The sequence below is a fragment of the Sturnira hondurensis genome, unplaced genomic scaffold, assembly GCF_014824575.4.
Source record: "Sturnira hondurensis isolate 20B ecotype Veracruz unplaced genomic scaffold, ASM1482457v3 Scaffold0001221, whole genome shotgun sequence".
Taxonomy (NCBI): domain Eukaryota; kingdom Metazoa; phylum Chordata; class Mammalia; order Chiroptera; family Phyllostomidae; genus Sturnira; species Sturnira hondurensis.
In genome coordinates, this window is record NW_028073852.1 from 496,852 (window position 1) to 508,611 (window position 11,760).

Below are 11,760 nucleotides of genomic sequence, written 5' to 3' on the forward strand. Positions count from 1 at the left end.
CGAGTCGTTCCGCGTCTCCGGCCGAGCCAGCCTCGCGCTACCTCTCGCGAAGCTCGTCTAGGTTCCTGCGGCTCCCGCGTTCGGCCCGGCTCTGCGGCGAGCTGGCCGGATGGCGCCTCAGCGGAGAGGAGCGCCCAAGGCGCCCGAGGGCAGCGGGGCGGCCGAGCGCAGGCGACCGAGCAGGTGAAGGGCTGCGCCGGAGAGCGCGGGCTCTGGGACCGCGGGCCGGAGCACGGGCGTGGCCTGGACGCTGGGTGCTGTGCGGGGATCCGCCCACGGCGGGGGCGTGGCCATGTGGTGGGCGGGCTGTCGTGTGGGTGCGGTCTGCTCAGAGATGGGGCGTGGCCCGGTTGGGACGGGGAGTCTGTGGGTGGGGCCTGCAGAATCCCGTCCCCGCCGGTGCCCTCTAGTCGGGTAGCCTGCTCCGACTCAGAGCTTCTGGCTGAGGCTGGGAGTCGCGGGGTGGAAGAGGGGCTCTATGCCCCAAACCTTCCCTGATTTTCCTACCCGGTGTGTCCAGAGGGCTCTATGCCGGGCCTTCTCAGCGGCCCCACCCTCTGGTCCCTGTGAGCTTTCCTGAGGGCTGTGCACGGGAGGGATCCTAGGTAAATGGCCAGAGGAATGGGTGCGACCATCTATCTAATCACGTTGCCTTCACGAGGATTCTCCCTAAAGCTCTTGGAGCCAGGGCGCGTTTTAATCACCCTGGGACGAGTCACCGTCTGGTGGTGCCTGCCCTATGGGCGAAGGACCTTGCTCCAAGGCCTGAAAAAGCAGCTTTCTTGTTTCAGTAGCTTACCCCAAACAAGGGTGCTCATTTTGAGGAGACTCCGAGGGAGTGTCGTGTGCAAATCTGGCTGGAGAGGCTGCTTCTTCACTCTCGTCTCCCTGTACACCTCCTGCTCCACGCTGTCCCTTTTTGTCTCAGCAGCCAGGCTGCCCTGGGAATGTGTGGCCCACAGTCCTGCCCCTACAAGTCAGGCCTTCAGCCGCCTGCTGCAGCACTCTCCCCGCCCGATCTGAATTCTTGGGGCAGAGAAACGATGGGCTCGCTGGAGTCAGGGGTCCGCCCCAGCTTAATTAGTCAGTGGGGACTGGGTGGCCAGTCTTTGTGGGCTGGGCCAACCCCCCAGGCAGCTACAACCGCCGTTTAAAGTGACCGTGTGCTCACCCAGGGTGGTCTGACTGAGCTGTGCCCAGCTTGGGGTTTGTTTCATTGGAATTATCAATGTAGCAGTGTAAGGCGTGAGAGACCAAAGTAGAAGGCAGGTGTCCTGCTTTCCAGGAGTTAGTTCTGTACTGGAAGAAGCCAGCTACCCCTACCGCCACGGAGGGATGCCCTGGTCTTTGTTCTCACTTTCTGCCCATTCATCAAGCTCTGCAGCTGCCAAATCTTTCCCAGACAGCAGAGCACACAGCTGCTCAGTTACACGTGTGTGCAAACACACGTGCATGCACACAGACATATGTACATGCAGATATGTACTGCAGAAACACACACGGACACCTTCGCCACTTCCACTCGGGCAGTGTGAGCCCTCCAGGGACCCTGGGCTGTGCAGAACATGTCCTGCCCTGGCTGGTGTGGGCCAGGGGATCAAGTGCCAGCCTGCGTGGGAACCAAAGGGTCGAGGTTTCAATTCCTAGTCAGGGCACATGCCTGGGTTGTGGGCCAGGTCACCAGTAGGGGGCGTGTGAGAGACAACCACACACTGATGTTTCTCTCCCTCTCTTTCTCCCTCCCTTTCTCTCTAAAAATAAATAAATAAAGTCTTTAAAAAAAGAGAAAGAAAGTGCTTTGCTTGCAGGTCATCTCCGTTTTGTTTGTTTTCTCTTTCCGACCAGCCTGCAGTCTAGTTAAGTGGATTTGAATCACACCTAACTTGGTTCAGGTTGTGTGTGTGCCTGCATGTGCTCACCAGGCGGGGCACACGTGTGAGAGGGGCAGTCCTTTCCAGGTGCAGGCAACGTGAACCGTGCCACAGACTCTGGTAGGACTCCCGAAACAGGTCGTTCGTTGGCGGCTCTTCTGTTGCCTGTGAGGGGCACGCGAGCCCCACCTGGTCCATGGAGGGGCACGTTTGCCACTGTGTCCTCCCCACCAGGCAGGTGCCTCTGGATTGATTGACAGTAGCTCTGGCAATGGTGGGTGCAAGGACAGGCCAAGGCTGCAACCAGCTGTTGACGCAGACCCCCATTTCAGCCCACACAGGTGCACGTGGTGACTGGCTGTTTTCTGTTCTCAGCATGAAGAGTGCCCGGGCCTCGCAGGAGGTGTGGAGCAAGTGGCTGAGAGCCGCCGTCCTGGGGACCTGTGCCATTCTTGCCGCGCTCCTGCTCTGGGGCAGTCTAGGGGGCGAGGACAGCATCACTGAGGTCCTGGCTCACCGTGGCGAGGTTCTGTCTGGCCTGTTCATCGAAGTGCCCTGCTCAGAGGACTATAACAGCCACCGGAGGTTCGAAGGTGTGCAGTGCCGTGGTCGCCCAGGAGAGGGCAGCGAGTCAACGTGAAATATAGTGCCCCTAAAATGCATGTCTTTTGCTGCAGTGGGGCTCAGGTTCAAAGTGGGGGTGGGGTGGCAGACAACCTTCCCCTGATCCCAGGTTTGTTAGCCCACACCTGGGCCTGGAAGTGCAGGTGTTTCGCTGAGGTGTCCCTCACTGTGGGCACTGTCTAATGGAGGGGACAGTTTGCCTGGATGGACGTAACAGAATTGGAAAGGGAGGGATCAACCTGAAAAAGCACTGGCTTTGGAGAGTCTTAGAGCGTCATCACCACAGAAAATACTGCAATGAGGAACATCACTCTCGGAGGCCCTTCTCCGGCGTGGGTGCGTGTACCGTCCTGGAGCTCACTCCCTGAAAGGGGGGTCAGAGGGCATGCTTGGTGGTCCCGATGAGGTGGAGCCTTGTGCCTGGAGAAGCCCAGCGCTTCAGCACCTTGGAGAGCGCACAGGCGATGGCCTAGGCCACTTGGGTGGTCCCCTGGACTTTCCAGCATGTTCCCTGCTCCCCGGGGTGCTGTCTCAATTTGAGAAACCTAGCCTGAGTGACCGGGTTTTACAGGCAGAATTCAGTTTATTTTTCATTTAGAGCAATGCTTTCTTTGAACTTGAACCAAGAAGTTTGCCATGTCCTGGGGCCGTCTGGTGTGGGGAGCCAGCCCGCACTTCCTGCCAGACCCCTCTGAGGCCCTCCCGGTCCCGATGCTGGCCCCCCAGCCTTCCCCACAGCCTCCTCTGTCTGAGCAGCCCCCGGGCCCAGGGCAGAGGAGGGAGGCTTTGGCACCCGCCATCAGCACCAGCTGCAGGGCCCTGGGGTGGGAGGACAGTGGCTGCCATCACAGGCACAGCTGTGGTCTGGCAGGATGGCACTTACAGACACTTAGCCTGCCCTGCGTGGAGTTCCAGGTGCTTCCCAGGCAGTAACTTGGAGCCAGCCACCAGAAACACAGCTGCCCAGCGAGAGGACGTGTCCTGCATGGGATGCGCTCCCACTTCAAAGTCATCCTTGCTCCTCTGAAATTCACATCTACCTGCATGCCCCACATTTTATTTGCCAAATCTGGTCCCCACCCCAGATCCTGTGCAAGGCAAGGTCCCATCCCACAAACTCCTGTCGCCCCCGCGGAGGACCACCCATAGGCTCTGTGTTCAGGATTCGTCGTGCCCGACCGGCCTCTCACCCTGGCTCCTCTCTCTGCAGGCTGCTCCCCGACCAGGTGTGGCCGGGGCATCAGCGACACCGTCATCACCAGGGATGAGGCCCGGCGGATTCGAAGGTACAACAGTGCAGTTCCGAGCTTCTGTCTCGAATGAGCCAGACCATGGGGCCGGGGGGCGGGGGGGGGGTGTGTGGCAAGCAGAGCGTTACTGCTAAAAAGATGATTTGTAGGGTCTTAGAATGTCACACTGTGTCCTGTGCTGTCGGCAAGACGGTGACATGCTGGAAGTTGAGTCTTGTGGCCTAACGCTGTGCTTGTGTCATAGACGTCAGTCTGTCAGCGTCGCCTTCATCATGGGGTTTGCCTGGGTTTGTTGTCCCTGAGACTGCCAACCATTCTGACTTAGAACCGCCCTTCCCACAGCATCGCGGAGAAGGGGCTCGCCCTGGGAGGATCCGGCGGAGGGGTGAGTCCGGTGCGGTTCCTGCTTCCGCTTCCTCATCGCGCCTTTGACCTCGGAGCGGAAGGAGGAGGGGAGGACACACAGGGCTCTTGGGCACCCCCACCACCCACAGGACAGGTGCTGGGTCCCGGGGAACTGCCCACAGCTGCTCAGTGGGCGCCTCACAGCCTCACAGCCACCAGCTGCAGGTCACACCTGCGTTTCTGAAGGCTCTCCGGGGCTGGGGACCCAGGCCGAGGCTGACAGCGGGTGTCAGCAGCAGGGCCCAGACAGCCCTGGAAACGGAGGGACTCTGGGAGATGGGGACAATGTGCCAGTGCAGCCGGAGGTCCCCAGACCCCAGCGGGAACTGTGGGGGCTGTGACCCACCCAGGGCTGTGGATGGACTTCATTTGGGAGAAAGGGTTTTACAGGTGTTGATAAGTTAAGGGTCTCAAGATGAGATCATCCTGGATTATCTGATTGGAGCCCAAACTCCACTGACAAATCTCTTCATCCCAGGAAGGCAGGGGAGGCTCGCCACAGGAGAAGCTGTGGGGTGGCAGAGGCGGCACAGGCGCCGTGGAGCCTCTGCAGGGATTGTGGCCCCGTGGCCCCTTGATCCGGAGCTCTGTGTCCCGGGCGGGAGGACGGCTGCCTGTTGTGGAAATGCCCTGGTGTGTGGCAGTTAGTTACATCAGGGACTGAGAAGGGGCCCCCGCAGCCCCCGGGCGTGCCCTCCTGCCAGCGAGGCATCCTCTGGGCTCTGGTTGCCGTCTGGAGGTCGTGTGTGGTTTTCTGAACGTGGACCTCTGCCTAGCATGTCGATCCACGGCAAGATTCCTTCTCAGCGTGATTTGGTGATTCCCGAATTGCATTCACCACGTGAACCTGAACCAATGTACATGTTTAAACTCTCAGGAAGGTTCCTTTCACAGACTTTGCTGGAAATGCCCAGACCGTTCTGTGATTTTCTGCCTGCCTGTTCTGCGGTCTTTCCTCTTGAGTTCTGAACCTTAAGCTGCCCCTTTTGTTTCAGTTGGGTTGGTTCAGGGAGAACTTTTACGGAAAACCTGTTCGTGCAGACTCTTCGCTCCGTGTTCACTCGGGAAGTGGTCTTGTAGTGGATTAACTTTGTTTGATGCCTGTAAGCTCAGTTAACATTTTTAAAGCCGAGATTCTGTCCACGGACCCCGAGCTGGTCGCTGCAGCAGTGAAGAAAGGAGAAAGGTGCAGCCGCTCCCCGGGGGCGGCCCCAGCCCTGCGGGAGGTGGGGAAGGACCCGCAGCAGCCGGAGGTAGACAGCGGAGGTAGACAGCGCTCTGGGGATTCATTCGAGTTAGGGCCCCGCAGCTCCGCTCCTCGGCATCTCTGTCAGGGGGCGGAAGAGTCTGTCCCCACAAACGTGCCGCCTGCAGGTGAATGACGCCTCGAGGCACCCAAACTGTGGAGGCTCCCGGCACTCGGCACTCGGGAGAAGGGGCAGCGACGCGTGGGCCACGGGGCGAAGCACAGGGCGGCTGTGCTGGGCACAAGGAGGCAAAGCGCAGTGAGGGAAGGGTTCGCTGACCTAAAGCATTGCAAAGGAGCAGGAAGCACCTCCGTGCCTGGAGGAAGGGGTCCCCAAGGGGTGCTAGGAAAGGTGGGGGTGACGGCTGTGTCTACTGTGCCAATGGCACAGTGGGTGCAGGTGCGGGAGCCTCGAGGTTTCCAGGGAAGACACGGTCTGCCCGTCAGGCTGCGGGAAGGCCCCGCCATGAGCCCCGGGCTGGCCTGCTGGAGCTCTGTCTCCCTGCCCCAGGGGGTGCTGGGACCTGTCTTGGCCCCTGGAGTTTTGGGCCCTGGCCGCTACCGCCACACAGCCCTCAGCCTGGCTCCGCAAATGTCTTTTGCAGGCGTCCATCTTGGACCTGCACTCAGGCGCCCTGTCTGCTGGGAAGCACTTTGTGAACCTGTACAGGTGAGGCCTCCGGCAGGGCGGGGCATGGCCAGGTGGGGCACAGCCATGTGGGGCATGGCCAGGTGAGGACCCGGAGGCCTGGCCCTTCTCAGAGGTTTTCAGGGCATCACCTGGAGGGAAGACTGAATTTAAAGGAAAAATTAATGACATGCTTATTTGTTAATGCTGTTTCGCAGATACTTTGGGGATAAAATAGAAAACGTCTTCTCAGAAGAGGACTTCCAGCTGTACCGGTGCGGAGGGGCCGGGAGGCCAGTGCGGGTGGGGAGGGCTGGGGCTGTTTCCGGCAGGCGGCGCAAGGACAGGGACACAGCGCCCGCCTCCTCTGCCCTCTCACAGGCAGGGCCCATTCTTACACACAAACGGGAATGGTGACGAGTGACCCCACGCACCAACACGGCTCCCTGGTTTCCATGGAGGCTGTAGGTGTCCCAAGAGCCAGAGTGTCTGACCCCATGTACAACTCCTGAGGGGCGGCAGGGTCCCAGCAGCAGGCCACGCACTGGCAGTTTGGGGGGCCCCCACCCTGGTCACTGTGACTGGCTGTGCTACCAGCCTCATCAGCCGATTCGTTCACGTACTTGATTGTTCGGCAGGACGTGTGTGGCTGGGAGGTAAACAGAGACTGGGAGCATTGAGCCAACGAAGTAAATGGCGTCCCTCACAGGAAGGTGGTTGGTTGGGGCTGGTAGGAGGCGTTGGATGCGCACGCACGTCACCCCCGTGCAAGGCAGGGGCGTTTGAGTGTCATCACCGCTGGTTCAGCACACGTTCTGTGACCGCCACTCCCTGCAGCAAGACCAACATCCTCCTTGCTGAGCCACACCCGAGGGGTCTCGGGAGGTGCCTCATGTGGCCCGTTAGGGCCCTCGTCTGGGTGGCAGTTCCCTGCAGCTGCTGGCTCATGTGTCAGGGGTCACCTGGTGGCTTGGGTCAGTTGTCACGCACCGGCTGTGCCCTCCGGACACGGTTTGAGGACCTCGGCACACGACGGCACGTGTGTGGCGTGGAGCCCAGCCCCCAGAGTGCCCGGCATCACCCCCGGCCCAGGCCTCTCTGCACTGCTCAGGATGAGTGGGCAGTGCCCCAAGGGCCGCTCACCTGCCACTGCTCTGTCCGTCCCCGGGGCAGGGCCCCAGTGGGCCCCGTGCTGTTTCCTTTCTGTGGGGGCTGCTCACGCATGTAACGCCCTGGGATGTGGTGTGGGATGTCATGCATGTGCCCACCTTCTGTCCTCTGGCAGCCCATGTAGCCCCGTGTGGGCACGGGGGGCCCACGGGGTGTCCTCCCCGCGGAGGCTGCAGGACTCCGGTGGCACGCGTGTCCTCTGCAGGGACGTGCGGCAGAAGGTCCAGCTGGCCGTGGCCCAGGCGTTCGGCATCAGTGCATCCGCGCTGCACCTGACAAAGCCCACGTTCTTCTCCCGCATCAATAGCACAGCGGCCCGCACGGCCCACGACGAATACTGGCACGCACACGTGGACAAGGTGGGCCTCGAGGGGCCCTGGGCAGAGCCAGACGGTGGGCACCACCCTGGTGCCTCTGAGGCGGACGGGGTGCAAGAGGCCTCGCGCGTCACACCCAGCAGACGCGGGGCTCTGAGCTCCAGGCCTGACAGCCCCCCGTTCTGCCCCCAGGTGACGTACGGCTCCTTCGACTATACCTCGCTGCTGTACCTCTCCGACTACCTGGAGGACTTCGGCGGGGGGCGCTTTGTGTTCATGGAGGAGGGTGCCAACAAGACGGTCGAGCCCAGAGCTGGTAGGACATGCAGGTAGCCCTAGGGTGGGCGTTGCTCAGACGCAGCGCCTGCAGGTCCGAGACCTAGAGGCAGAGGCAGGCGTGTCCCGCAGCTCTGCTGGCCCTGCAGAGTGGTTCCCAGAGCCCGCCCCTGCCGGGGGTGCACCTGGCACCTGCACCCCACACTGCGCTCCTGCCCTGACCCTCCGCAGCGAGGCCCAGCAGCTCCAGATGAGGAGACGCTCCCAGCCTGGGAGTGTCGGTAAAGGACTGAGCTCCGGGACCTGCCTCCCCTCCCTGGCAGTTGGGGCCACAGTGCTGCCCTGGGAGAAGGAAAGCCAGCCCTGTGGCAGGGAGGGCATGGTGTCCCGGGTGGCCTCCTGAGGGGCATTTTAAGCCCAGTAAATACTTGTGTAGAACCTTGTGTACAATGAAAGGCCCCGCCGTAGAGACGATGCAGGGGGGCTCCCGGTGGACAGGAGGTCTCGCACAGAGCCGGGGACCAGGGGCCACCCTCTCCTAGACTGTGCAGGGTGCAGGCAACCCAGGCCTGCTGGGTTCGTGCCCCCAGAGTATCGTTTTTTCGTCATCACCTGAGGACATGCCCATTGACTTTTTAGAGAGAGGGGAAGGGAAGGAGAGAGAGAGGGAGAGAAACAGCAGTGGTTGCCTTTCCTGCGCATCCATCCAGGGGAACGAACCCACAGCCTTCCAGCTTGTGTGACAATGCCCAACCCACTGAGCCGCACCAGCCAGGGCGCCCCCACCAGGGTATCTTTGCTTCAAGTTGACATCTTGTGGGTTCCAAGAATTTAATGGACCAAGAGCCAGAGAAGTGTCCCATGCTGAGACTGGATGTCACCTGTGTGCTTTCAGGGGGCGTCCGGGGGCCCTTGGCACCAAAGAGGAGGAAGACATGGGGGGGGCTCCGAGCTGAGATGCCTTCATGGTCATGGAGTTGCCAAGCTGAGCCGGCTTCAGGGACGTGGGTGGTGGTCCGGTGGCCGCCCACTGGAGAACGGGAAGCCAGGAAGCCCCTCTTTCTGAGTGCTGGGCGTTTTGCAGTGACGGAGCTGGCACGGCTGTGTGTGCCTTCCGAGTCTGTGTGCCCCACACAGGTGGCTTCCTCTCTTCCTCTGCGGGCAGGTCCCTGAGCTGACCTGGGTCGCCACGCAGAGGGGCTGCACCCCGGCTGCCGTATTTCCGCCTGGTTCTGAGAGGCCGGCCTGGAGAGAACCCAGGCCCTGTTGGGGACCCCCCTACCCACGTCCACCCCCCCCACCTCCGGCCCACAACAAGCTCCTGTGCCCCACTGGCCCTGGGGTGCCCACTTCCTGCCTGAAGGGCCTGCCTGCCACTCTCCAGACGTCTGGGGTGCCACCACTTCAGCAGCCCCCGAGTGGGCGGATCTCTCCCTGTCACTTGGTGGGTGGTGTCAGTTTCCCGGGAACATGGTTCTGAGGGCCACACACCAGTGGGTCGTTCTCTCTGCTCTCTCCTTGCCCAGGCCGGGTGTCCTTCTTCACCTCGGGGTCCGAGAACCTGCACCGCGTGGAGAAGGTGCGCTGGGGCACCCGCTACGCCATCACCATCGCCTTCACCTGCAACCCCGACCAGGGCATCGCAGACCCTGCCTTCACGTAGCCGGAAGGCTGCAGCCCTGCCCTACCACAGCCCTGCTCCACCCAGCCAGGTGCCTTCGGTGCCACCTGGGTTTAGATTGCCTGGCGTTTCAACCACTTCCTCTGTGAGTAAAATAAGAGAGCCGACAGCCCCCCACGAGCGCCTGCATTTGCTCTCTGGCTCTGTGGACAGACCCCATGCCCCGGGAGGGTCCCATGCCCCAAGTGGAAGTCCGTCTGTGAGCAGAGTCGTCTGCCCTCGACGGTGCCCCGACTCCGGGAGCAGCACCCGCAGCCACGTGCGGCTGGAGCTCCAGGCCGACGGGGACTGAGGACCGAGGTGGGAGTCCTGCCTGATGTCCAGGCCCCTTCCACCCTCAGGGGGCCAGGCTGTGCTCCGCTCCGTGCTGAAAGGCCACAGGGGACAGCGAGGCTCATTCCCACACTGACTGCGCTCGGGGACAAAGCAGTGGGACGGGTGAAACAGAAACGGCAGGTGGAGGCCACGCTGGGAAACACCGAGGAGCCTGCAGTTGAACCTCAGCCCCGAGGCCCCTGGTGGTGGCCATGGGGGCATGCGGGGGGGTGCCGATCCCGCCCCACTCAGGGCTTGAAAGCCAACACTCAAGTTCTTACCTCCATCTCCAGTTTCTGAAATAGAAAATACGGGGCCCATCGCCAGGCCTGAACTCACTTCACCCAGGAATGGGCCCTGCAGCCTCCTGGCAGCCCCTCCCTGCCCTGTGCACCCTGGGGGCCAGCAGGAAGGGAGGACTCGATGGCCAGGGGACCAGGACGGACACCTGGTCTCTGTCCCCCGCAGGTCTCGAGAGCCCCCGACCCTCCTCGTCTCAGCCAGCACCTTTCAGACTGAGCAGACCCCAAGAGTGTGGCCAGTGGGGCTCCGGGATGGGGGCCACACCTGCCCCAGCACAGGGCACCGCTCCCAGCGCACAGCGGGAGGGCCCTGCACACGCTGGACTGGGTAGGGTGGGGAGGCATCAGGGGCTTGGGACAGTGCCGCGGTCACAAAGCCTGGCTGGTGCCGAGCAGGAGCTCCACATCCCTGCCTCCATCCCTGGTCACCCGGACCTGGGGGCATCCATCCAGCTCCTCCCAGGCCCCTCAGTAAAGACAGAACTAGGAAGGGGGCTGGGGACGGGCCTCATCCCTGGGAAGGTCCAGCCAGCTGCGAGGGGAGAGGATGGAGAGGACGATGCCCCCGGGCTCCGCTCACCCAGGTGGGCTCTGGACCCAGGCTGCATCCCGAGGACACAGTGGACCTGTGTTTGTACCTGCTGCCCCTCCCCAGTTCCCGTGTCCTGCCCAGGCCCTCCCTGCCTGCCCCACGCAGCCGAGAGCCCCCCCCACCTGTGGGCCCTGGCGGGGGGAGCCAGCAGGGCTTGTGGGTTGAGGGTAGAATGTTGGGGGCCAAGGGCAGAAGTTGAGGTGCCCCCTCCTCCCCCCTTGGGCCCCGGAGGATCTCGGCAGTGCCAACGCCCGGGCGTCCTGCTCGCTGACACACAGTTTCTGGGTGAAGCATGGGCTCTGGACTTTCAATCACACTGAGGCGGCCTGAGGCCACAGGGGCAGAGGGCGGCCCCACCCACTGGCCTGGGCAGCCCCTCGAGTCCTGCGCCCACAACTCTTGGGATAGGCACTGACTGAAAGACGGCCTGGGGGCATGCCCACTAAGGGGGCCTCCTGGGGGACCAGTGGGTGGAGGGGGGCTGGAGCAGGCCACCAGCCCATGGGCACTCAGCCGGCCTGGAAAAGGCCTCCGTCCAGAGCTGCTGGCTGGGCGCCCTCAGCAGCTGGGCTTCCTGCTTGGAGCACCTCAGTCTGGAGTTCCAATGGAAAAGGCCACCCTGCGCCAGGCCCCAGGTTCTCGGGGTGGTAGTTTGTGGGTGTACGGGCCCCCGCTAGACTCTGGCCACCACCCCCATCATGGGATGGGGGCTCCCACCTTCTGCCAGCCAAGCTCCCGGCCACCGTCAGCTGGCCCTCCAGGTAACAAGCCTGTCAGCTGGGTGTATACAGGTGTGAAACTGAGGAAGAGCTCAGGTCTTTGCCACTCAGCTGGGCTCCCCTTCCCCCAGGCAGGGGCACCTCTCCATCCACAGGCACTGGCACCATCCTCACCACGACCAGCTGCACTGCCCCCACCCCCCGGGGGAGGACAGACTCCAAAGGCAGAGAGCCCCCCCGGGACAGGCGGGCACAGGCGTCGGCTGGCTGTGAGCTCCCCGGACAGTGAGGAGTGAAGGGAGCCCATGGGTGTGCTTCCTTGCCAGTAAATAACAGACACAAAGGGCAGCAGCCAGGCGAGCTG

The 11,760-nt window shown here is 62.4% G+C and overlaps 1 protein-coding gene across 1 annotated transcript; it reads left to right on the forward strand.

Moving 5' to 3' along the window:
• The first annotated feature begins 89 nt into the window (after positions 1-89).
• OGFOD3 (2-oxoglutarate and iron dependent oxygenase domain containing 3) lies at positions 90-9,588 on the forward strand. The gene is made up of 9 exons (XM_037063775.1): positions 90-183; positions 2,247-2,464; positions 3,706-3,781; positions 4,088-4,130; positions 6,002-6,066; positions 6,243-6,299; positions 7,400-7,553; positions 7,704-7,827; positions 9,314-9,588. Exons 1-9 carry the CDS (start codon positions 110-112, stop codon positions 9,448-9,450), a joined length of 948 nt encoding a protein of 315 aa, XP_036919670.1. The 5' UTR covers positions 90-109; the 3' UTR covers positions 9,451-9,588.
• Positions 9,589-11,760: the final 2,172 nt, after the last annotated feature.

Excerpts from the sequence above, each read along its gene's own strand:
- OGFOD3 (XM_037063775.1), top strand. The coding sequence starts at position 110 with ATGGCGCCTCAGCGGAGAGGAGCGCCCAAGGCGCCCGAGGGCAGCGGG. Across the intron at positions 2,465-3,705 it reads CAGCCACCGGAGGTTCGAAG|GCTGCTCCCCGACCAGGTGT; the intron begins GTGTGCAGTGCC and ends CTCTCTCTGCAG. Across the intron at positions 7,554-7,703 it reads GGCACGCACACGTGGACAAG|GTGACGTACGGCTCCTTCGA; the intron begins GTGGGCCTCGAG and ends TTCTGCCCCCAG.